The sequence below is a fragment of the Aulostomus chinensis genome, chromosome 5, assembly GCF_037954235.1.
Source record: "Aulostomus chinensis isolate RoL2024-O1b breed Wild chromosome 5, RoL_Achi_v1.0, whole genome shotgun sequence".
Classification (NCBI taxonomy): Eukaryota; Metazoa; Chordata; class Actinopteri; order Syngnathiformes; family Aulostomidae; genus Aulostomus; species Aulostomus chinensis.
In genome coordinates, this window is record NC_141324.1 from 23,837,671 (window position 1) to 23,861,986 (window position 24,316).

The 24,316-nt window shown below is 40.6% G+C and overlaps 3 protein-coding genes across 14 annotated transcripts in view; 2 read left to right on the forward strand and 1 right to left on the reverse strand.

The window, feature by feature from the left end:
* Positions 1-2,059: 2,059 nt before the first annotated feature.
* On the forward strand, positions 2,060-5,255 carry LOC147261818 (CCN family member 1-like). 2 transcript variants are annotated; one of them, XM_086204043.1, is made up of 5 exons: positions 2,060-2,195; positions 2,282-2,492; positions 2,566-2,901; positions 4,420-4,625; positions 4,697-5,255. In XM_086204043.1, the coding sequence occupies exons 1-5, from the start codon at positions 2,157-2,159 to the stop codon at positions 4,997-4,999; spliced, it is 1,095 nt and encodes a 364-aa protein (XP_086060169.1). In that variant the 5' UTR covers positions 2,060-2,156; the 3' UTR covers positions 5,000-5,255. The 2 variants fall into 2 exon arrangements, with proteins under 2 accessions (XP_086060169.1, XP_086060168.1); XM_086204042.1 differs by having other exon boundaries at positions 2,066-2,195; positions 4,417-4,625.
* A 799-nt stretch (positions 5,256-6,054) lies between these two features.
* LOC147261819 (outer dense fiber protein 2-like) lies at positions 6,055-13,239 on the reverse strand. 4 transcript variants are annotated; one of them, XM_086204047.1, is made up of 18 exons: positions 13,132-13,206; positions 12,935-13,027; positions 12,708-12,829; positions 12,436-12,559; positions 12,212-12,343; positions 12,003-12,077; positions 11,607-11,678; positions 11,412-11,528; positions 10,690-10,875; positions 10,486-10,595; positions 10,271-10,406; positions 10,060-10,170; positions 9,139-9,243; positions 8,656-8,814; positions 8,250-8,350; positions 8,012-8,174; positions 7,625-7,750; positions 6,055-7,542 (listed from the first exon to the last, which is right to left on the reverse strand). In XM_086204047.1, the coding sequence occupies exons 3-18, from the start codon at positions 12,809-12,811 to the stop codon at positions 7,369-7,371; spliced, it is 1,995 nt and encodes a 664-aa protein (XP_086060173.1). In that variant the 5' UTR covers positions 12,812-12,829; positions 12,935-13,027; positions 13,132-13,206; the 3' UTR covers positions 6,055-7,368. The 4 variants fall into 4 exon arrangements, with proteins under 4 accessions (XP_086060173.1, XP_086060174.1, XP_086060175.1 ...); XM_086204048.1 differs by having other exon boundaries at positions 12,935-12,996; positions 13,132-13,200; XM_086204049.1 differs by lacking the exon at positions 12,935-13,027 and having other exon boundaries at positions 13,132-13,239.
* A 32-nt stretch (positions 13,240-13,271) lies between these two features.
* The window catches only part of ift22 (intraflagellar transport 22 homolog (Chlamydomonas)), a 60,237-nt gene continuing 49,192 nt past the window's right edge, over positions 13,272-24,316 (forward strand). The window contains exons 1-7 of one of the 8 annotated variants that reach the window (XR_015115871.1): positions 13,272-13,608; positions 14,298-14,380; positions 14,557-14,643; positions 14,755-14,957; positions 15,033-15,114; positions 18,445-18,569; positions 20,724-20,945. Coding sequence is in view for 4 of the 8 variants with exons in the window: in XM_086204079.1 (XP_086060205.1) it covers positions 13,570-13,608; positions 14,298-14,380; positions 14,557-14,643; positions 14,755-14,957; positions 15,033-15,184 (564 nt within the window). In the remaining 4 variants the exon portion in view is untranslated. Of the gene's footprint in view, positions 13,609-14,297; positions 14,381-14,556; positions 14,644-14,754; positions 14,958-15,032; positions 15,370-18,444; positions 20,493-20,723; positions 20,946-24,316 lie in introns of those variants that run through there. The other 7 variants (XR_015115870.1, XR_015115872.1, XR_015115873.1 and 4 more) reach the window with 7 other exon arrangements.

The following is a 24,316-nucleotide window of genomic DNA, read 5'->3' on the forward strand; positions in this document are numbered from 1 at the left end:
AAGCACAGAAGAGCTACGCTAGTTGCTTCTTGGCTTCCCCTGCATGCTAATTGCATTTGTTGTATCAATGAGAGCATCAAACTCTCACACAGAGTTTGTGTTCTCTCCAGCTTCTCCAGCTGCCTCTCATCCATCATGCATATTACCTAACATTGTTCTGAAAATTCTTTATATTAAAGCTTTGGAGATTCAAGTTTCCACTATAAACCATAACAGTCAGCAATTTCCAGGAAATGGGAATGCACCAGGCTCATGCTTGTCCTCCCTTCATGCTCCTGCATTGGCATGGATTCAAGCTAGCCTTTGTAACCCGTGTTAGATAACAAGGAGGCTGCAGTCTGCCTTACTCTGCCTCTTGTTCTCACAGGTTTAATGAAAGGATTATTCCATGATAATTTTCGTTAATCTTTGATGTGGATGGAGAAAGATGCCTGTTTATCCTGACATCCATTAAAGAAACCTGCAATGTTCACTCTAAGAGGAATGTTGCTCGGGGCGCTGTGCAAGTTTTCTTTTTCTTCTCTGTTGTTTTTGTTTGGTGTACTTCTCGCACTCTCTCTGAAATCCAAGGGTTCAAACATTCCAGGAGGCTCTCATCTCCCTTTTGAAATAGTCAAACAAACTCTAATCCATCCACACCCTCAAAGGTGAATGACAGGAATTTCAAATGTGACTTTTAACACTCGCAAAGTTAGACTTTACACAAACACTCATCACAGTTTATGTGAGACAGTCCAAACACACATTTCTGAGTCCGTCTAAGAAAGAAAATCCGCTAGAGGTTGAAATATTTAGCTTCTCTTCAATATTTATGTCAGAACTTGTGGTGTGCTATTAAATCCCTTGCAGGGCTGCACACAATTACATGTTGCCGGTGATAGAATAGTTCAGTTTTTAGGAATAAGGGAGTTTTTTTGTCCTTTACATATCTACATGCCTCTATCAGTAACTGCCATAACATTTGCTTTGAGTGGTCTGATGTTTTCATATTCATGAGCACACTATAGGCAAGTACAGTAAGTGTTGCAGTGCGAACGAGCAACGTGTGAGATAAAAATCGCACCTTTTTAAAATCAGGATTTTCTACAAAGCCTTGACAACAAGTTGTTAATTATATGCCTTCCAAACGAATATGTATTTCAAGCTGAATAAGTGTGTATATCTGTGCTTTTCAAGTCAACTCTCAGCTGAGAGCAAAATGAAAACAAAAAAATTCCTCCATGTATTTTGTACAATCTCAAATTTATTAAACTTTTTGTCTCATTCATGTTAATTAGGCTTCAATTATTTTCTTGTTTTTTCAAACCTTTCACACCTTTTTATATGCTACTGCTTTTCATCACCTTTTAGATTCTGTAATTTAGTTTAACAGGAGTCATAATCCCAACTTCCGTTTGAACCATAAAATACTCAAAATCCTCCATTCATTATCATATTTATGCTACGTTCCAATCCAATTAAGCCAATTTCCGCCCTTTTATTTGATTTTTATTTGATTTTATAAATAGTTGTTTTATGTGATGAACTTGGGCAATAACATTTTCCTTTTCAAATATATTTCGACACTCCATCAATCCTCAAATATTTCAATCATTTTAAGTAATGTTCAACTTTTAAAACCAACATTAGGCTGAAAACAAACATGGGCTTCACATTTATCGGTTTACCAAGTGACTCACCTCTGTAAATACGGTACAAGCGATTTAAGGGAACACAAACATTAGAATGCATAAATATGACTTTCCAAAGGATACTATCAAAAATAGTTGAAATTAATGTTGAAATTACTGAGAGCAGACATAAAACCATTGTATGCCTCCACAATGTGTGCTTTGACCCTGACCTTTGACCACCAAAATGACATTTTTTCTTGATGGCATTTCTGGACCTCTGGAGTTAAATATCACATTGCTGAAACAGAAACAAAGACGTTGAGCAGTTCTTGGCTCTCCGAGTGAGATGAGAAGGGGGGGAGCCACTTATGGGAGGGCGCGTGGTGAGGCATTCCTCTCATAGTTTTGGGACACCTCTTCAGCCCGCACATACGTCAGATCTGCTTAGAGTGTATAAAAAGAGATGGGGACATCAGAGGAGGGAGAGAAAGTGCTTGTCAAACATCTCTCAGCTGTGTTAGTTCATTGATAGGCAGCTTGAAGATGCGTGCTCTCGCTGTGGTGATCCTTTACGTTTCTCTGGTGAGGAAATCGCTATTTATTAGAAAGTGACCCCTTTTCAAAGCATTTCAACTTTTCATTCGACATGTTTGACGTTTTTACCTCAGTCTCAGGTGTCAGCCTCCTGTGAGGAGTGCCGGTGTCCCCAGGAAGTGCCCAGATGTGCAGCAGGAGTCAGTCTTGTTCCGGACAGCTGTGGATGCTGTACAGTTTGTGCTCAGCAGCTTTTTGAGGACTGCAGTGAGACGCAACCATGCGACCACACAAAGGGACTGGAGTGTAACTTTGGAGGTGGTTCTGTTCGGGGAGTGTGTCGAGGTATGGTAACTGCTTTTCTGCTCTCATTTATTTTTAATGAATTTAGTCATATTGACTTATTTCTCTCAAATAGCAAAATCTATTGGAAGAACTTGTGAGTACAACAGCAAGATTTACCAGAGCGGAGAATCCTTTCGTCCAAACTGCAAACATCAGTGCACTTGCATGGACGGTGCTGTTGGATGTGTATCTCTATGTCCACATGAGTTCATGCTGCCCAGACTGAGCTGTGCCAAGCCAAAGCTGGTCAAGGTACCGGGTCTGTGCTGCCAACAGTTTGTCTGCTCAGAAGATGTAAAGACGAAGAGCGTTTTGGTAAAGAAGCACAGTAAAGGTGGACTATATAAAGATGAACCTGCAAACAATCAGTTGCCCACTGCCTGGAGAAGAGAACCCAAAACCTTGCCTGGTGAGTAGTTCTACTGGTTACACTGGTCTAAGATTGGCTGTGTATCAGCTGATGTTTGATGTGTAATTAGGGCCTGAGCCAGAAGGTACTTCTGGGCGAAGACCCTATTATGTTTCGAAGTCAGAGAGACACGAAGTCAGCGCTAAAAGCAGTAAAAACACACACTTAGGAGCATCACAGGCCTCTAAAAACATCACAGAGGGGTCCGGGGGGGGACAGGGGGGTGAGGTCCCCCATTGAAACCTATGGTGGCAAAAATTTTATCTGAAATTGTAAAGTTTTTTGGTATTATTTTTCTTTCTTTCTTCCACGCCAAGTAAATCCTTTATTTGAACCCCTGAACATGCATGAAATTCGCTGAAATTTTGCACACACGTCCGGTCTGGCGAAAAATTTTATATTTTAAAAAAAAAATTCAAAAAAACTCAATAGCGCCACCTACAGAGCAAAAAAACTAAAAAAAAAATAGAATCATTATAACTGCTTCCACGAATGTCCCACACACACGGGACCAACACCGTCGCACTCGTCTCATCAAGACGAAAATTTCATATGCTCTGACCTCTCACCTATCTACAACACAATGTCCACAAATTGGACAAAACTGTCAAAATGAGGACTTTTGCTCCTCCCCGAACAAAATCTATCTCCTCCTAAACCGTAAATGGCATCGCTTCCAGACTTTCACACATTACTCTCCCAACTGTGCTGATTAAAAGTTGTTCAAGGTTAATATACTACGCGCTCGGTTTGGATTTTATAAGCCGTCAAAGTCGGGGAGACACGTTTCACGCTTACAATGGAAGTCAATGGGGTGGCCGTGTCCTCTCATGGTACAAACTCTCGAACAAATGCTTCTCACGTCTAAACTAAAACTCTCACAGCTTCACAAAACATACCAGTCGATTCCTCAGAAAAATCTCTACAAAAATATGGTATTATATCCCACTTCCAAGCAACATATGCGGAGTTATTTGCTTTTCACACACTAAAAATGTACACTTTTCGGTTGCTCTCCACTCTAGCACAGATGGCAGAGATTTGTTTACTGTAGTCATGGAAACCACAATTGGAGGGTCTCTGCCCTCATGTACATACTCTCAAACAAACACTTGTAGCTTTTAAACTAAAACACTCACACCTTCAGAAAACACACCATTGAATTCCTGAGAAAAAACTCTACGCACTGATGTCTTTACATTCAACTTTTGACCAACATATGCTGAGTTATGACAGTGTTTCACAGTTAAACTGCCAAATCCTCCTCTGCTCTCCCCTCTGACAGAGATGGCAGAGAGCGAGCAGAGAAGGGAGGGGCTCTTAAAGGGCCAGCTCTCAACTCTGCACTCGCACTGTGCAGCGAACTGAGGCTCGTATCTCCTAAACTACAAGGCCTAGGGATTTGCCGATTGCACCGTTGGATTCGGGCCGGCGATCCGGCCGCGGTTAGGCGGGGGCTCAGGCCCTAACAACGCTGCTTGCAGCTTTAATTCTATCATATTTTTCCTCTTTCAGCAGCTTTCAGGAGTCCCCCAAAGCGTCACACGTCATTTAGAAGAGCCAAGTGCGTGTCTCAGACTACCACTTGGTCTTCCTGCTCCAAGTCCTGTGGCACTGGAGTGTCTATTAGGATGACCAACAGCAATTCCCAGTGCAAACTGGTTAAGGAGAGCCGGATCTGTGAAATTCGTCCGTGCAATCGCGTTTCCTCCGCAAGATTAAAGGTATGCTCTAAAAGTCTTTACTGTTATCTTTAGTGTAGTAACTGATTCAGTTGATCTCTTCTCTCTAACAGACGGGTCAGAAATGCAGCCACATCAAGAAGGCAAGCCGCCCAATTAAACTGTCATACTCAGGCTGCCAGAGCCTGAAAATGTTCAGGCCCAGGTACTGCGGCTCCTGTTCAGACGTGCGATGCTGCAGGCCTCACCGTACGCACACATTACCTGTCCGCTTCCAATGCAGAAACGGAGACACCTTCATCAAGATGGTGATGATGATCCAGTCTTGCAAATGTAATCTCAAATGCTCCAGAGGTCAGGAAAGACGTCCTGCTCTCTACAGGCCTTTCAATGATGTTCGTAAGCTGAAAATGTAAAAGGAAGCTGATGATCAAAGAGGGATAAGTGAGATTTGCACTTTCGGATGAATTAAGTGAACGCGATTGTTCATGATTTTGCTTCATAACATTGGAGCCCTGCAGTTTTGCTTCTTTTTTGAAGCATCTACATTATTAATATTTGTACTGTTAAGCCATATAATTAAATTTTTAATATATATACTTAACATATTTATCACTTTGTTATCAAGAACAGTTGTAAAATACACTATGGCAGCTAATAAAAGCATCATTACACAAGATGTTGCCTTGTGCTGCTAATTCTTGGATTTTCAGACTTAAAACTGGAAAGATACTTAGTGGTATTTCTTAAGTTAATCTTGTATTTTTTTGTCTGAAAATTTTTTAGGATTTATTCTAAATATTTTTAGAAGAAATTGAAGTATAATATGTCTGTGAAAGTCTCTCCCATGTGTTTTTTATGCTGCAGATTTGTCCTTCAGAGAGGAAACACATGTGTTTGATTGCGCTGAATAGCTGACTATTGATGAGGTGGACAGTCATCCGTCTCACAGAACTGCATGTGCAGCAGGGACCCTCGAGCTCTTCCAGGCCCATAAAGGTCCAAAATTAAAGCCATAGTAACATAGTTACCATCCAACTGTGATCAACAGTCCACACTCTTTTGAGGAGCAACCATAACGCAAACCTCAGCATTTTCCTGCTGATTGTGACCTTAAGAAATGTTTTCGGCAGGGGAAACCTGTTTTTGATAATTGGCTCAGAAAAACTGAGCTTAACTCAAAAAAAGACAAATGGGTCATCCAACTCACTTGAGCCGAATAAGCTCATAAACCCAGGGTGTGTCCATCGTGCTGCTGAACTGTGCTACCAACCTAATTGCCAAAGGTCAGATTTGAGCTTATTTTCCGACAAACAGCCGAAAAAAAAGGCAAATTCCCAAAGAATGATCAAGAGAATTACGTAAATGGGCAAAGACCGAGAGACAGAGAACAAGAGTGAAGGAAAAACACAGTTACTGACGCACACAAAGATGAAATAGTTCCATCCGCTAACAGAGAGCACAATAGAGCTTTGTCTTTGAGAACCTGAGAGGAGCATTTCCCACTCAGGGGAGTACACCCGCTTCAAGAACTCATCCCAGCCTGATGGAGGTAGTTTATTTCCATGGATACAGTACAAGACCAAAAAATCATATCAAAACACATTGTCATGTTACAGCAGATACCTGTATCTTTTTTTTTTTTTTTTACATGAAACAAAATCTCATTACAATACAAACGCATGAGAACAAGCAGCAAGAGTGGTTTGGACAGATCCCAGTGTTCCTACATGAATACAAGCCTGAAGGCACGAGCTTCCCAGCAACAGAAAAACAACTGATTTAGAGCACCATTCGTCTTGCTCAAGCTGGGGAACAGAATTTAAACACTTTCAATAAAGTCACATCATTTCTGAGTCCAACAGAAAGCTTGTTTTCAGCACCAAGACACCAATAAAGTTCACAGAATATCGGGAAGAATAACAAGAGCGTGAATGGTGAAAAGTTCGAGCAGAGCATCAGCACAGCACCATTCGTTTACCTGACTAGAACATGTCAGCATCATGTCACTCGAACATCTCACATTTCTAGATTATTGCTAAGTGCGTGCATGGAAAGACAGTATGCATACAAAACAAAATTATCGTAGGTCTCAACTTTATTCGTGCAAGATGCTGTCCGGTCAAATTAAACTGTTGGTAAAATAAAGACTTGTGGTAGAAGAGAAACAAAATAGTTCCACCTAGTGGCAAATCAAGGAAGGGGATGTTCTCGGAATCTGACAATGTTCTTGAAAGGTTTTGAATTTTCCTGAAACTGACATTACAAGACCCTTTGAGGGATATAAACCTACATTTTCAGAGGTTCTGCACGAAGTTTCTTGCATCAACTTTCAAGAACATTTGCACCTTATGAGGGAACATTACTGGACCTTTCTACAGGACGCCTAGAAAGGTTCCTCCCGTATATGTTCCCTTAAATATTCACAGAACATCCTGAATGTCCCTGTAAGAGACCGATCAAATACTTCCACAATATTTAGGTTAGCCAGTCCTGGAGGGTTGTAGTTACTCTTGATGATTTAAGTATTCAAGGTTTCAATTTCAATCTTAATGCACAGAAAGACTCAAGACTAATTTTACAAAAAAAAACCCCAAAACAAAACAAATTTTATGATGTGTATGCAACTGGCAAAAGAAGTGCAAATCTTAAACTTTATCTAAAAGTGATTAAAAAATGATTGCCTCCATTCTTGTTTTTAAATATTCTCATAAATATCAGTGCAAGTTAAAAACAGCAGGAGATAAAGTAGATAAATAACAACAACAACAACAACAACAAAAAGTCATTTAAGAAAATAAGAGGGTCCAAAGCTTGACGCTTGCAGTCCTTCGTCAAACATGGTCGTATAGGAGTTTTTGAGAAAATCGATGTAGTTCTGGATGCTTTGCTTGTGGCTCTCTGATTGGTCCAGGCTGAGCTGCAGGTCTTTCAGGCGCACCTCAAACTGTTTTTCTGCCTAAAATGGAAAGAATGAATTCAGTGAAAGCTAGACAGCTCTGAAACATTGGGATCCTGCAGAAGAACAAACAAAACCTCACAGTCAGCTTGCTCTGGCGGAGAAGCTTCAGCTCTTTATCCCTCTTGCACTTTTCTGCTTCCAGCTCGAGGATTTTGGTCTGAAGAGCTTCTTCTCTGGAAACAGCTTGACCTTTTACCTTGGTGACCTGGACATATAAGGAGAAGCACATAAGTCCCTGTCAGTCAGAGCTTCCATCTGTGGAAAGACTATCAAATCATATAAGAGGCTTTATGACAGATTTAAGAAGGTTCTTAGGATTTATTTTGTGAAATTTTGATACCAAACCCATTTCCAAAAGTCAGACTGGAGCAGAGAAAGGGAAATGCTCAGCCAGTTAAATTACATAGCAAAGTCACAAGAGCTGACAAAAAGAAAATCCCTAACATCAGGTTATGCACCGACACACCTGATGTCTGACATCCGATAAAGCTGACTCTAGCTGCCGACTGAGAGCCTGACACTCCAGCGAGCGCTGATCCAGTTGCCGGTTACTGTAGCCCAGAGCGTCCTCTTGAGCCGCCAGCCTCTGCACGAGGTCCTGGTTCTCCAGGTGCAGCCGGTCCATCTCCCTTCAAAAGACCGACACAAACACTGCGGGATGAGCCTTTCAATCTACACAAGACAGTGGACACAACAAAACTTACTTTTCAAGGGATTTCGTTTTCTCGTGTAGGTTTAAATTGGCCTCTTGAATGGACGCTCTCATCTCCACTGATGATGTCACCAGTTTAGTTTGACTCTCCATCTGTGGACGAAAGATTTAACTTTCATTTATGCTTTTGATCACACCTGCAATGGGCACAAGTGAATGCAGACGTAAGGAGCATTTCACATCACATGCAACACAACAGCACATTTTATGCCATTTTCAAAGGGAGTGACACAGCACAACACTCACAAATGCACAAATGGGTTAAGGTGGTGGTTGCAACCTAATTTTGTTCACTGCAATCAAAGTTTAAGCACATCAAAGACGATTCACATGCTGTTGTACTACCACCTAGTGGTCAGATGTAGTAAAACGACCATTTTACTGCTCACGTTGCACACCTTAACCTGCAGTTGTCTAATGGACTCTGACTTTTCTGAGCATTTCCTATCCGAGCGGCGCAGTTTTTCCTGGCACTCGAGGAGATTCTGCTCAACTGCTCTCAGTAACTCTGGGAAAGCCTGCAGTTGCTCCACACGCCCCTGCAGCTCCTGCCTCACCTGGGCTCCACAGGATGGCAGAAAGAATGGGATGATGGGGGACAGAGAGGATTAGCCTAAAGTTTGACTTTAGTCCTAACAGAGCCAGAATCCTCTTTGGGCTGAGTTCTGCACATTGCACAGTGCACTTGCTCTGCTGGACAAACGCAGGTCGACAAAACACCAACATGCAGAGCTGCAGCAAATACTAGAAAATATGTTCGTCTCCCAAAAAATAGTTTTGACACATCTGCAGGCTGCCTTACAGATCAGTGCACATTAACAGAGTTTGAACTTCGCACGTGATTCTCGGAGAAACATTCAGATTATGAGACAGGAGATTACCTTATCAATTTTTTCCCCTTTTCCATCTTGCGTGTTCTGTATGTCTCTTAAAAGTTTTGCATATTTGATCCTCAGATTATCTACCTCAGCTTTACACTCTGCAACCTAGGAAACAAAAACAAAGAGTATGATCAAATCTGCCTATAGCTCAAGGTTATTACCTGATACTGTACTTAAATTATAATAAAACAAAACCCAACGGGCAACATTTGAAGTGGACTGTGAAGTACAGAGTAAGCACATTAAAGTAAGTGGGTGCAATCACAGAGGATTGTTGGACTTCTCTTTAGTTGAGCACTTTCACTGTTATAGGATCAAATAAAATGTCCTCAGAGACTAAAAGGATAGTGTATCCAGGAATCTAAATGTGTTATGTACCAGAATGTAAAATAAAAGGACACAAGACTTATGAGTTGTCTGTCAATAAAGCACAGCAGTTGGCAGTATGAAAACTTGCTGGTCCCTGATCAACTGTACCCAGGAAATTTTTTTTGGAGGATTCGTACTTTATTAAAAAAAAAAAAGTTGTAAAAAATGTTTCCAAACTAAATTTGAGTATTGTTTGAGTCTATCAAATATGGTTCACTCTTCTGCTTTATTTTGTGCTCGATCACCAGTTTCCTCAGGTTAGATGTGTTGCCATGGCATCTTTACCGAGTGTAACCATAGCTAACACCTCATTCACCTCACCGCTGCTCTGACAGTGTTTTTTGACATGTAGGGGTGACGTCACACAGTCTTGCTCATCCTTTGCCTGTCAAACGTTCACTTTATTCTCTCAGGTACTGAAATCTGCCATTGATTGAATTAGACTCTGTACTTGAATAGCCCAAACCATTAAAAACTACTACGTTTGCTCCCTAAAGAATCATGTACAGCGTGATGGAGACCACAACAATAAAATGGCAAATAAATATCAACCTGGTATTGACACTGTTCAGCTTGATGTTTCCTGTCCTGGGACAAAATCTTCTCTTCTACCAGAGCAGCATCACAGTCAGTAAGCTGCTGCTCCACCCGAGCAACAGCAGCCTGCAATCGCACCAAAGTCAGAGTGAGAGAGATTGTTTTATTACTAATGTCTGACAACATATGAATACTGCTAAGGTTGTGTGCACCGACTGTTTGGTACCTTCAGTGTTGCATTACTGATGCAGAGTTCTCCATTTTCAGCGATAAGGTTTTCAACGCGTTGCATCACAGTTTCAGTTGCGGTAGTGACCTCATTCTTCTCCCTCTGCAGCCGCACTGTCAAGTCTGCAATTTGACTTCATTGGTATTTAAAAATTCATCAGTTAAAACAGCCGGGGTCCATGTGGATATATCAGTTTCAGAGACATGACCCACCTTTTCAATAACTCTACATGAGCAACAAGTTTGTCTTTTTCGTCTGTCACGTCCTCCTTTTGCTTCCTCCTGGAGTCTATTTCTGAACGAGCGTTGGCCAGCTGAACATCCTGTATACCAATTGAAAAACAATTGGTTACAAAAGAAAGAGAAGCCTTTCAAATTCGAAATAAATAAAAAATCATAGCCTTTCTGATTTTATACCTTTTCCTTCAACTGTGCGTAACATTTCTCGATGGCAGCTTCAAATCGCTCAGCTCTCAGTTTCTGTGCTCGGGCAGCTTTCCTGAGTTGTTCTATGTCCTGCGCCGTCTTCTCAGGAAGAGATGCGATGGAACCTCTGAGCTCATCAATCTCCATCTTTTGTTCAGTCAGGGTTCTCTCAAGAGTCTAAAAAAAACCCCAACAAAAAACAAAACCCAATCGAACACAGATAGCTGATCAGAAAATGGTATTACAATATAATATCACTGATCACTTCATTGGGTCCACTTCTGCAATCTAATTGGTCCATTTAGGAATTCTGCATTATAAAGAAAAGAACGTTCAGTGGATTGATTTTTTTGTCAGTTGCATTGTGGACCGTTGGATGAAACAGACACTGATGTCAAAATTCACCAGTGTACATTTAACTAGAATTAATGGGCATGTGGGCCTATTAAAGTAAATCAATAACAAGATTTCTCTCAGTCATTCTTTCTCTATATGCAAGTATGTGTGCAGGAAATTTCCATGACGTTTGCCAAATGTTTGTCTTTGTGTATTTTACAGAAACATTTCCATATCCAGTTTCAAATTCCATGATTTTTCCAGGTTTTTCAAGACCGAATGAAGCTGGATGTAAGTACCTAAGTGGCAGGTGTCTCTCTTTGAAACATCTACATCCAGAGAATAATAATGGCTGATGAGGTCACGAGGATTCATACCCGCAGCTGCAAAGTCAGATGATTGTTTTCAGTCTCCTTTTTGAGCAGCTGCCCCTGGAGATGAGCACGGGTCGCGTCCACAGCCTTGCTCATGTGTACTACACTCTTCATGTTCTCCTGTGATAATGAAAACTGATTAATACACTTAAATGCACTGATGTTTATCATCAAAAATAAAATGTACTTGATACTTACCTGCTCTAGTTGCTGCAGATTCACAAGTTCCTCAACTCGTCTTTCTGCTTCAGTCAACTCGCTTTTGAAATGCTTGGGAAGACAGATTAATGCTGTCAGAACATTTAAACTGAGATTGGCATCTTTTTTTTTTAAACAAAGTGCATTTAAAAGGGACACCTTGTTGAAAAAAATCTTATTGTTTCAGTTTTAGTACCAATCATGACTGCACTGGCAACCCAGCATTTGTAGTTTCTTTTTACAGATTTTACATACTGACTTGTCTAAATTCATATATTATACAGAATTAATTTCACATGAACCAATTCTTAAGAGAATAACTCTTCCATGATCTTTCAACTGACTTACATATGTTAAAAGCTCTCTTTCAGTATATTATTTTAATGCAGCACTCACCGCATTGTCCTTCTCAGCCCGTGCGATCCTCTTCAGCAAACTGTCAATCTGATTGTCAGCATCAATTCGATCAGCCTATGTAAACAGTATTTGTAATTTGTCAAAATAAGCTCAGGTAAAGTATGCTTTATGTATTAATTTGCTGGTTATAAACACTACACCCCCGGAATAAAAGTCCTGGGTATTATAAGAGGCAGATTATAACCCACCTCAGCATCTTGGAGCTGTTTAATTTTCTGTCGAAGGGACTTGTTTATTCGTCGGAACTCCTCCAACTTCTCCAACAAAAGTCCTCTCTGCCTTGCAATTCGCTGCTTATCTACTGCAGACCGTCTCGACTCCTGTAGTGACAAGAAAAATAAAGAAAGTCTGGGTCTTCATGTTAAAACCTATGCAGAACATGTTGCTGTTTAATGTGTAAATAAAAACATACGGAAAATTCAGCTTCCATGGCGTCTTTAAATGATACGAGTTGTATGGCTGCAGACTTGGCAGCTGCTTCAGCATCTGTCAGTGTTTTTAGGAGAGGAGTCATTCCCTTGGCGTAGGCTCCACGGCTGCACACAGACAGACAGCACAAAGGGAATATAATAGAGGCAGCTCGTTTAGAGGACCTGTTGGTGCAGATAAGTGAATGTGTAGTGATAGAACTAAAGCTCTATATACCAACTGATGTCTGTCTCTGGGGTTCTTGTGTGGAGATACCTGCAAGTCTTGCTCCTGGTCCCGGGCTCATGAGAGCTATCTGGATCCTCCCTGGTAGAGATGAAACCAAGGGAGGGACCCTGGAGCACACCCTCTGGAGACATACCTGCGGGGCCCGGGATCTGTCACAGAGAAATTATAAATATATAACTGCAAATTAATATCTACAAAACATTAATATTAAGGAATGTTCATGGTTCATAAAGGTGAGCGTAGCTGTGACTAACTTGAAGGGCAGTATAGACTTGGTTGTCAGGGAAGCTACTCCTCCATTGCGGCGGACTATAAGCTTTTTGATACACCACATCAAAGCAGAAATTCTGTTGAATGTACCGAGCGAAACCTCTGACATATTATGTGAACAACACGTCGCTCTTGTAACCACATTCGTGACAATACCACTGAAAATGTGAAAATTACTTACGCTGTCGCCTCGTTTCGGTTAAGGATACTCCAAACCGAAGAGCCCCCTCTTAAAGGATTGAATATGATTGGTTAGGTAAGAAGTAACGTAATGACGTTGACGTATTTACCCGCTCTTGATTCGATAGTCGATGAAAATATAGGCGGAACTTTATTTGATTAAACTCCAAACAGCCAATGAACAGAGTTATTTGCTGAAACCATAGAAACAAAAAGGAAGTTTACTATCGTTGTAGACTCACGATAAGCTATAGTAATACAACTTTCTAAGTTAACCTTCATGTTATGATTCGGAAATATTTCGGACAAATTATAGCGAGTTTCAGACCGACAAATTGATTGCCATAGATAAATTTAATCAACGTATACAGACGGCTGTTAGTTAAGCTAACTCTTCCGTTGAAGTTAGCTGTTAGCTCCAGCTACCCTCTGTCGAGAAATGTTCAAAGCTAAAATACTCTTAATTGGTCCTAGTGAGGTAAGTAAATACACATCTCCCACTGCAGCACGACGTTGTGTTTACCTGATGTTACCGTGACATGATGACAGCTACCGTTAGCTTGGTAATACTCAGGGCACATTCATGTCTTTAGCATGTGCTCATAACCATTCACGGCCCACGAACGACGACAAAGTTACGACGAGACAAAACAGAGGAACAACAAAAGCAAGAAGAGAAATAAACCTTTATTAAATGTGATATTTGTGTTGTTTAATTTATACTTCAAGTATACTGTAAAAAATCTACTATAACCCTACTACATGTATTTGTGTTTTCTCTCATCAAACAGTTTAAACAATAAAATGCTATTTCCTTAATTATGTATTTGTAATTTAACATGATATAAAATTATACTGTATTCAAAGATACAACTTAGCTTACAATGGACCCTTTTTGTATTTAAGTGCAGAACCTTTTAAAAACGCATATTTGCAAGGTCTACAGAATAATCAAAAGTCAGCAGTCAGAATCTATCTATTAATTATAAATAATATGTGCTTTTCCCACGCTGACAAGTCAACATACAGTATCTGCTGCTCATTGGCAGAACAATAAAGATAATGAAGATGCCAAAAAGACAAGTGTTAATTAGTTGCTATACTGAAGGGACACGCTGGCCCTCTCTACGAATGGGACTGTATTTAAATTACCTCTCTGTCTTTCAGAGTGGGAAAACTGTTCTGGCAAATTTCCTCTCAGACACAACAGAAAATGTGGGAGGAGATTATCAACCTACTCAAGGTGTCAGGTACAAATTCCAAGTCAACCTCACCCATTTATGCCTGGTACAAGCATTTCATGAAGTCAGTCAAGCCATGAGGTGGAAATTGAATTGATAGAAGTCATCGCCAAGATACATGTTACTCATTCTTCATTACGTTGTAAAGATACAAAAAAAATAAACAACATTTTTTTGTATTGAAGGATTCTGGAATTCGAATCACAGCTGGAAGGTAGTGGAGACAACAAGACATGTGAGGTTGAACTGTGGGACTGTTCAGGGGATTTCAAGTAAGTTCTAAACACATTTTTAATGTTCGACTGTGATACCAGAGGACAAAATAAAACCCCTCCTTTGAGTGTACCCCCCCAATGCAGAGAAAATATACTGTCTCATTATAGATTTGAATCATGCTGGCCTGCGCTCATGAAAGACTCCAGCGGCGTAGTGATCGTTCTGAATCCTGATGTTCCGAGTCACTTAAAAGAAATCGAGACGTGGCATTTGATGTTCATCTCCTCCCAGGGGTTGCAGGAGAGCCAGTGTCTACTCATCGCTCACCACAAGCCCAACTGTGCAGTGGAGGACAGTCGGCTGCCTTTAGGTAACCCTGCCGCGGGTCATAAATGCGTTGATGATGCTGTCTGTTTCTAGAATAACACATTTGTTCTGTTTGAAGCAGCCTCACAGCTGAGCAGACTTTCACTCATTCACTCAAACCTGGAGGAAGACCCAGAAGACTTGAGGCAAGCTTTCTGCAGGTACTTGGGGAAAGTTGTGAATACACTTTCAGAAAGCCGGGAGAGAGAGGAGATGTCTATTATTACATAGCAGAAATTAGGAGGACATTTTTTGGTGAGCTCTCGTGTTGTGTTTGTAAGTTATTAGTTATTTATCTCTGCTGTCCATCACACGTGTAAGAGATCTCACAGGAATGTCGTTTTTGCATTTCCTTAATTTTGTTGATTATTGGTTTCTCATGGTTTGTGAGTCTTTTCTATCTACGTAACTTGTAAATAAATAATCAAAATACAAAATCTACTCAAAGTGCGGACATTTGTATATTTAAACGTAATGCAGTTTGCTGTGAATGGGACAAAAACATTTACGCTACTTTCACACAGCATGCCTTAATGCATAATTCAGATTTTTGCTCTTTACATCTATCGTTTAAATGTGGCGCATGTCAGATTACAGTGTGAATTTATCACTGATCCAAATAGAAAAAATAACAAGGACGTCACAGTGCAGTTGGAGGTCCTAATGTTCGTATACACTGGTTTGCTAACTGCCATTAAGTACAAAAGAAGAAGAAGAACCCTGAAGATTGACTGTATTGATGTGTCACCCCAAATTACATGAAACTGAGCGCAGCCCTATTAAGCCAATGTGCAAAATCTGGTGCAAATCCATCACTAAGTGGCACTGTTACATAAAATTGAGGGACAGGGGGGAAAAAAAAACCAGCTGGAGGCCAAAACCATCCAGATGAAACTTTGCAGGTAAAACTTAAGGGTGCAGGGTTTTTCCACAGGCTCTGCTTATTCTACTTTAGATATTAAATTGTCTAAAAGAGGGCGGCACGGTGGTGCAGTGGTCAGCACTGTCGCCTCACAGCAAGAGGGTTCCGGGTTTGAGTCCCGGCTGGAGCACGGGATCTCTCTGTGTGGAGTCTCCATGTTCTCCCTGTTCCTGTGTGGGTTCTCTCTGGTACTCCAGCTTCCTCCCACAGTCCAAAGACATCAAGAGGGGACGAGGCTGATTGATACTCTAAATTGACCGTAGGTGTGACTGTGAGTGTGAATGGTTTTCTGTCTATATGTGTGTTGGCCCTGTGATGGACTGGTGACCCGTCCAGGGTGAACCTGCCTCTTGCCCGTAGCCGCTGGGATAGGCTCCAGCCCCCCCCCCCCCCCCCCCCGCGATCCTTAACAGGAATAAGAGGTAGAAAATGGATGGATTGATGGATTGTCTAAAAGATAAAATGTAAAAAAAAAAACACGAGAACAACTAGTGACACAAAAAACCGAGCAGTATCAGTAAAGCCAAATCATGACTAACACAAAATGGGACCCTGCATTGTCTCCTAAATATTACCGAGGTAAATCAAGCTGAGTCACTACAGGGAGGTTTTCTTTTAAATTTACTGGTATCCTGTTCTATCCATGCAATAACTGACTGATCTCATATGTGACATATCAAGACTTCATCCTCTGTGTTTGCACTATTTCCCGAAAACTATACTCTTGTGGAGGGCCTGTGGAAAATATGAAGAAGGAGACAAAGTGCAACTCTTAACTTTCGAATATGTTGTCTAAATGCATGTCTATGTGTGTAGTTTGTGTGCGTCACAAGGGTTATTATATCATTACTCACTCTCCGCTGACTCACCCTGCAGCCCACATGAAACAGTCCAGTGCCCCTTACCGAACCAGCTAATGATACCATCTGTATGCTTTTTCGATTAAAAAGATTTTACTAATTTTCTCTTCAGCTGCTAGATATGTTACACACATAAATGATGACGCTGTAATAAATTCCCTTTGCTCTCCCAGGACCATGAAAGGCTTCAGCCGTTAAAAGTATGAAGAGAAGTTCTGAGAAGTTCTATGGTCCAGTTGAGAATTTATCACCTCATTTTCCACATCTCTGCAAAGAGGCTTTAGACAAGAACTGGGATGAGAATAAAGTACCAGATGAGCCCTGGTTTATGGAAAGGTCATGTGATGTTGTGATCGTTCAGGGTTGCACCACTAGAGGGTACTCTTCAATAAGTTACATTTCCGAAGTCAGCTGGAGAGAGAAAAATGTATAGTAAACACAACTAACACGTTCTTGGTCGCACAGTGCTCTTCTTTTCCCCTCATGCAGGATCCTCTCAGGCATATTCATACTTGCAAAGCCTTTACGATATATATATATATAGAGAGAGAGAGAGAAATGCACATCGGAGATGATTATGCAATACGAACAAAAAAGTAGTTTAACGTCAGCATATGGTACTTTGCACAACGTCGCTGCTCAGTTAACAAGCTAAAATATCTCAATATGCACGGAATTAGGACTTCTCCTCAATTATCTCAACAACCACTCATCAGGTCAGTGTCACATTTGGCACGTTTGTTGCTTGTACTTGAAGAAACTGCTGCATCTGAAGTGGTTGGACTATCAAGTAGACTGATTGAGACAATGGAAGATTAAAGTGACTGTCCTCTCCTCGGTGTCCAGTTTGGTGCAATTTTTTTTTATTAGTATATCAAAATCAGAGGTTAACTAAAAAGCTTTGATGCATGTGACAGTACACAACCCATAAACAATGAGTGTTGAACTAGTACCCTAAAATTAACATTGATAACGTTACATATGAAACACCTCCAAACAAACCTAAAGCTATGGTTAAGCTGCTCAACCTTATTTGACCTTGAACACACAGTTTGCGCGCTGCGACAGTTGTTAGCTTGATTAGCAGTCCAACGCGAGAGAGGATTTGAGTGTTTCATTTAGGCTTACAGCTGAATAGCCTGAAAAGTTAATGTGGACCATTCATTTGACTTCTAATTTATGATAAAATGATAAGAAGCCAGTTTGAAGGAGTTGGCTGTGGATATGACCCTGCAGCTTCACTTTAGTTCCAAAGTGACACATGAGAGAGCCAAAGTGCCTCCGTGAGTCATAGGAACAGACTGAGACAGATAGGGATACACAGACAGGAACAAGCTGCAGGGATTTGGTAAATCTTGCTTTTCATGGTCTGAAATGACTGGTTAATACAGATGCGTTTGAAACAAATGACATCATTACCTCACACATACATCCAGACATACATATACTTGGTGTTAGAACAGCAGCACAGGCTGGTAATCAGTCTTGATGCTGACGCAAATAATAAACACCATCCGGTTCTTTGTGGATCGATGAATTGACTAGACTGAGGTGATTGAGTCAGTTTGTTTTAATCTCACATAGCTATTTTGGAATTTGAAACACCAAACCAAGTCTTTCATTATGTTTCTCTCTTTCTTTTCATTTATTTACCCTTAATTGTCTCTTTCCTTCCTCTTAAACTATCTTGTTTTTGTCTCCCTGCACAGATCCACTAATACGAATCCACGACGTGTTTGTACAGAAAGAAAAAAAAATGGGAATGGTGTTTGAATTTGCACAGTGGGAGAAGAGAAAACTTAAATAAGAAGAAAGGACGTCGATGTTACATCAGGTAACATGAAATTCTGCACATCTGTTGTTATCCCAAACTTGCTCACAGCCTTAAGTGCAGATGAGTACATATTTTCCTCTGAGTCACAGAGTGGCCACGGGCCACATAAACATTACATACGGGCCTGGACGTTTCCTGGGGCACCTGTGGCCTTATGAGAAAATCCCAGAGTGTCCTGAGGTCCTTATTCATCAGCAGAGAGGACACAATTAGTCAAAATTAATGCTTTACCCTGCCAACCCTTATGGGTGTAAATGAACAAGGGAAAAGTGCCAAATGCAGACATAGCAAGAAAGTCATAGCAGTCATGGATGGTGCTGAGTCAAAAACACATCATGTTCTGATATTTAAACTTTGATTCAATGATGTCACCATATACTTTCAAACAAACGTCAACATCCAAAGACGTCGCTGGCCAGCTGAATAATGTTCGACCCATCAGCCATACTGAACTCCTCTGCTGCTCACCTGCAGACAGACACCTCCCTGTTTTCTCAGGCTGAGGGGATGATTCTGTCTGAGCTGAATATGACTGCAACGTGCAGCTTTTGTTCAGTGGTCTGAGATGCAGTAGCAGCACGTGGCCACTGGTTTCAACCACAGATGTGATAGATGAAACTACCTGTACCGATCTAGGAGGTCTGGAGGTCGCCTGCGAGGCTTCAGTGAGAAAATAAGTGGAATCTAATAAGCCTTTTCCACTGAACCTTTCCTCTTAGATGAGGTTTAAAAGCAAGAAAAAATAATAATTAAAGGTGTTCCCGTAGCAGATAGAACCCAGGTGTTGGCAGATTTTTTTGGCCGGGGGAAAAGGAGCTTATCAAGCAGCTCAAAGTCTCTCCACAGGGAACCGAGCTTCATTCTCTCTCAGCAATGCAGACGTTTTCAGGGCTAAAATAATGACTTTTTTATACTGAAGAAAGCCACGTAATTGAAATTTATGTATCATTAAGAGTGAATAATATTACAGGCACAGTTATAGAAAACAGAAAGCACTCTTGAATCTGTGAAATTTGCCAGTTTTTCTACAAATTAGACCAAAATCCTCAATTGAATGACTGATGAATGTAAAAGCCTTCACACATAAAAACATGCACCACTTTACATTTACTTTTTTGAGGTTTAAACAATTTACAATTCCAAAACCTATAAGCTGCGGTGAAAAACGCTCCGTATTGTTGTGGGTTTGACATCCCAAACACATAAAAAGAGCATTTTTGAATGATGGTTAACGTTTGTGGATTGTCTGCTGTGGGTTCGAGTTCAAGTCCCCCTTCAAAAAAATCTTCCACATGATAAATGATTTCTGAAACACGGCAGCAGTGTTTTAATGGTGGAAATACGTGTGATTCTAATTTGTTGATTTCTTCTGTGATTGTGTAAATTTGAGACTGTGAGCGTGGTTTGGCTTTGAGGATGTTGCTAACAAGCTAGACACATATTTCATTTTAAGATTTATTTTCACATAAACACGGATTGCACTCAACAAAGCAGTCACATTCACAAACACACGCAGATACGACTGGGGTTTCTCTCAGATAGGGAAGATGAGCCGCTGTCACGCAAGCAGCCTTGTTTCCTGTATTACGGCTGTGTTTTTACTTACTAACTTTGAATAGGTGGAAAACTTGCACTGATGTATTTTATTGCTTAAGGTCGTATAATGAGACTTGGCTCAGGAGGAAAAATGGCCGTAACGTAATTGGAAAGTCAGAAACCAAGGCCAGTGAGCCAGTGACTTCTGCTCCTCTGGATCAAACACAGACACTTGAGGTTGTTCGGGCGTCTGGTTAGGATGCCACCTGGGCCCAGTTGGGGGGAGACCGAGGAACAGGTGGAGGTATTTTATCACCATGATGGCCTGGGAACACCTAAGGAACCCCCAGCAGAGCAAGTTGATGAATGGATGAATGGATGGATGGATGGTGGATGGTGGATGGTGGATGGTGGATGGATGGACAAAGACGTAAAACGCTTTTGCGATTATCTTTCAAATATTCATGACTTTGAAAACGATGAATTGTCAAACCAGTTTTTAAATTTTTGATTAAAAAAGATAAAGATGTTTGTGGCTCTAGAATCCACGGATGTGTGTGTGGGTGTGTGCGTGTGTATTTGCAGATCTCTCATTATTATTACTCCATATGTTTTCAGCAGATATGAAAGGTGTAACTTTGTCAGACGCACTGCAGTTATGTTTCCAACAGTCACAGCGGTGACATGCACGACGAACTCCTGCATATTCAGCTCTGAAAGCTGCATCAGCACTGATCTGAGTATCTCATCATATCATGTCAATGCCTCATTTTAACCTTTACAAATAATTAATCAATAAATCCTTTGATAATGTATATCTGTAGAGTAAATGTTGTGGTTAACAGTTTCAAAGCCAACAGTTTATAATACTGCATTAGTATTTGTTCACGTATGGAGTCATAATTCAGTATATGTTTTAAGTTGATACCAAGTATTTCTTGGCTACACTTACACTCCGAATGAAACTGCAGCAGCTTGTTGCAGTGTGACACATACACTTTATATACAAATATTACAGGACTGCATTATTACTTTTTGTTTGCACTTTATTCGTCATGGCTTTGCTCATTTACACATAAAACAAAGACAGAAATGTTACTGAAAGTGAAAGATAACCATGTTTTCAGAACGACCAGTGAAACCGTCACAAGTGATCACAGGTCAGTTTCTTATTTCGTACGCGGATGACACACATCAGTCATTGTCCCACGGAATACGAGAGTGCGTAACAGCGTTAAAACACAATGATATTTCATAGTGATGGCAATTCAAATCTGGTACATGTAACTTCATGGTAGCTGGGTATGTTTGTGTTCAATCTCCATTCAACCCAGTCAAACAAAATGGAAAATCATGAAAAGCAAAAAACAAAAAAGAAAAAGTAAACCCTCATGTGGACTCAGGGTGATCCATATTTGGCTTGACAGCCTTGTCCTTGTGCTAAGCTGAGATACATTAGCTTGTTCCATTAAAGGTTCTGCTAGCCCATAATTCCCCTCACCACTTCCTAAAAGACGAAATCCTACGGCTCTTATAAAGTCATACTGAAATCTCATTCCATCCGTCGTTGAGGTAAAAAATAATCTTGGTTTTTCTAAATGATCTTATTTAAAAAAAAAACAGTTTTGTAAGAGAAAATGTGTTTAATGCCACACAATTTGTCATTTAAATGGTGCAATACTGTTCTGTGCAACATGGCTGTATAGCAATAGGTTGTTTAAGGTTCTTTTATTGCAGTTGAAGTTCCATACAATGCACACATATCAGTACATGGTTATTGTTAAATATGGAATAACATGAGTTAAATGCAGGAACACTCATCCAATATTTTTTATCCAGGGGATTCCTCCTGAAACGTTTGAGCAGTGCGATGGCAAGAATAGAACTGGAAAAACTCTGCTCCTGTGATCGTTTAGAAATACAAACCCAACAGAAGCAGATTTCCTCCATCGTGAGTTTTACAATGGGAGAGAAGTATAAACTCTCAGAGGATGTGTGGGTACATTTATGCGACTTCTGCTTCCTCAAGTCGGATTAAGAGACGATTACACCTTGGCTGTTACTTCTAGAATGGCCTTGATGAGGCTTTGTGGAAAAAGTCTTACAGCCTCTTGGAGTAGTAAAGAAATAATGACTCCTTCAGGAGGAGGAAACACTTATGTGCAAACTATATTGCTGTAGAAGGAACTGGCCATAAATACATTTACAGCAAAAAGGCAAACACATTCAGATCGCTGTTGTATATTCAGTTTCATCCTGGCTGAAGATTTTAAAAAGTTAAATTGAAAATAAGACAATAGAGAAGTGGTTCCAGGTGGATGCGTCGATGCTGCGTAGCTGTTTTTTAGAGGGCCTAACTCCGGTTCCTGCTGAACTGAGCCAGTGCTTGTTTAACATCTAACTGTTATCAGCTCAGTAGGCACAGGAGGTTGAGCCCAGGCACATGCACCGCCCTGCCGTCACCACTAGGGGAACCAACAACAGGTACACACAGTCTCACAAAGCACAATTATGTCACAGTATCTCAACAATACCAATGAGATTCAAGTTCTTATGACTTAAAATTTCACGTACATCAAAGAAATAGAAAGTTAAAGGGTTTATTTACCCAATTCACAAAGATATTTCCACATTAACATGGTATGGTTACATATACTGTAAATACTTCCTCTTTTGAGTGCTATTGATTCTGATGGCAGGATCACCCACAACTGTGAAACAATACACCTTAACCCTGAGCATCCACGACATTCTACAATTCCAAACGTCCAAATATTAACTCCATATTGAATTGAAAGAATTTGAGACTTCAATAACTTATGGGGGTGGCACGGTGGTGCAGTGGTCAGCACTGTCGCCTCATAGCAAGAAGGTTCTGGGTTTGAGTCCTGGCTCGGGCACAGGTTCTTTCTGTGTGGAGTCTCCATGTTCTCCCTGTGTCTGCGTGGGTTCTCTCTGGGTACTCTGGCTTCCTCCCACTGTCCAAAGACAGTGTGAATGGTTGTCTGTCTATATGTGTCGGCCCTGTGATGGGCTGGTGACCTGTCCAGGGTGAACCCTGCCTCACACCCAAAGGCTGCTGGGATAGGCTCCAGCCCCCCCCCCCCCCCCCCCCCCCCCCGCAGCCCTTAACAGGATAAGCAGTAGAAAGTGGATGGATGGATGGCAATACATGCATACAGTATGCATCATCAATAATTCCATATTTATTCTAAAAACCTTGCACTCTCCACCACTGGACTATGGTACAACTCCTTCAGGTTGCAATAATCAATATTTATAATATTCTGTCCTCATTTTTGCATAGTTGCACATCATTCATCACATTTATTGTTTTATACTATCTATGTACAGATAGTAAATTCATATATTTGTTCAATGTTGGAGCCAAATTGCTTGTATAAATACACGTCCTTGGCCAATAAAGCTGCTTCTTACACTTTTTTAATGTGAAGGTTTTACCACATATCTGGAATGTCTTTATTAACAACATTGAGAGATATAATTTTATCACCATGAGTTTCTCGAAAAAAAACCCTCCCAAACTGTCACCTTATACAAAATTCTGTCAGAAATCTTACATACAAATATCTACAAACTCTCTGTAAAGCAAAGCTGCGTATCAGTGTAGCTCTTTGTACTTCAACCAACCCTTTTAATGCACTTGCACTGACAAGTACAAAGATTTTTCCATTCATTGTGACTCATTTAATATAAATTGCTTGCGTATCCATGTTGATATGGCTGCATTTTGAGTTCTGTTTTTAGGACTGTATGCTGCTTTCTCACAAGATTCATGCAAATGCTAGTAGCGCAATAGATTGCACTATTTACAAAGAACTCTTATCCCCCCCACACACTTTGCATATCACATGAACACACACACACTTAGATGCGGCAGTTCTTTCTGTTCATGACCACCCAGAGAGTAAATGAGCTCAAAGTTCACAATTACATTGCTACTTGTTTTCCCGATGGGACATTTCCTGTTTTTCCTTCCTGTATGAGTAAGCCTTCCTTCCCTTCCGCCTGCCGTTCACTTTTACCCGTCTAGCATTTTTCTCCCCTTCTCTTCTGATTATGCACCAAATTATTCAGTTTTTCCTTCATTTGCTGTCATGAAAAGGTAAAAGCTATGATCATAATGAATACCTCTGGGTCTGTTATGCTCCAACATAACAGATGTTCAAGCTTATTGATTTCAGATGAAT

What these genes read in the sequence shown, in the direction of transcription:
- LOC147261818 (XM_086204042.1), top strand. Translation starts at nt 2,157, where the DNA reads ATGCGTGCTCTCGCTGTGGTGATCCTTTACGTTTCTCTG. An exon ending in TGATCCTTTACGTTTCTCTG is followed by an intron (nt 2,196 to 2,281) that starts GTGAGGAAATCG and finishes TTTTTACCTCAG; the next exon opens with TCTCAGGTGTCAGCCTCCTG. An exon ending in TGTTCGGGGAGTGTGTCGAG is followed by an intron (nt 2,493 to 2,565) that starts GTATGGTAACTG and finishes TCTCTCAAATAG; the next exon opens with CAAAATCTATTGGAAGAACT.
- LOC147261819 (XM_086204049.1), bottom strand. Translation starts at nt 12,811, where the DNA reads ATGTCTCCAGAGGGTGTGCTCCAGGGTCCCTCCCTTGGTTTCATCTCT. An exon ending in ACGCACAGTTGAAGGAAAAG is followed by an intron (nt 10,596 to 10,689) that starts GTATAAAATCAG and finishes ATTGGTATACAG; the next exon opens with GATGTTCAGCTGGCCAACGC. An exon ending in TCCGCCAGAGCAAGCTGACT is followed by an intron (nt 7,543 to 7,624) that starts GTGAGGTTTTGT and finishes TTTCCATTTTAG; the next exon opens with GCAGAAAAACAGTTTGAGGT.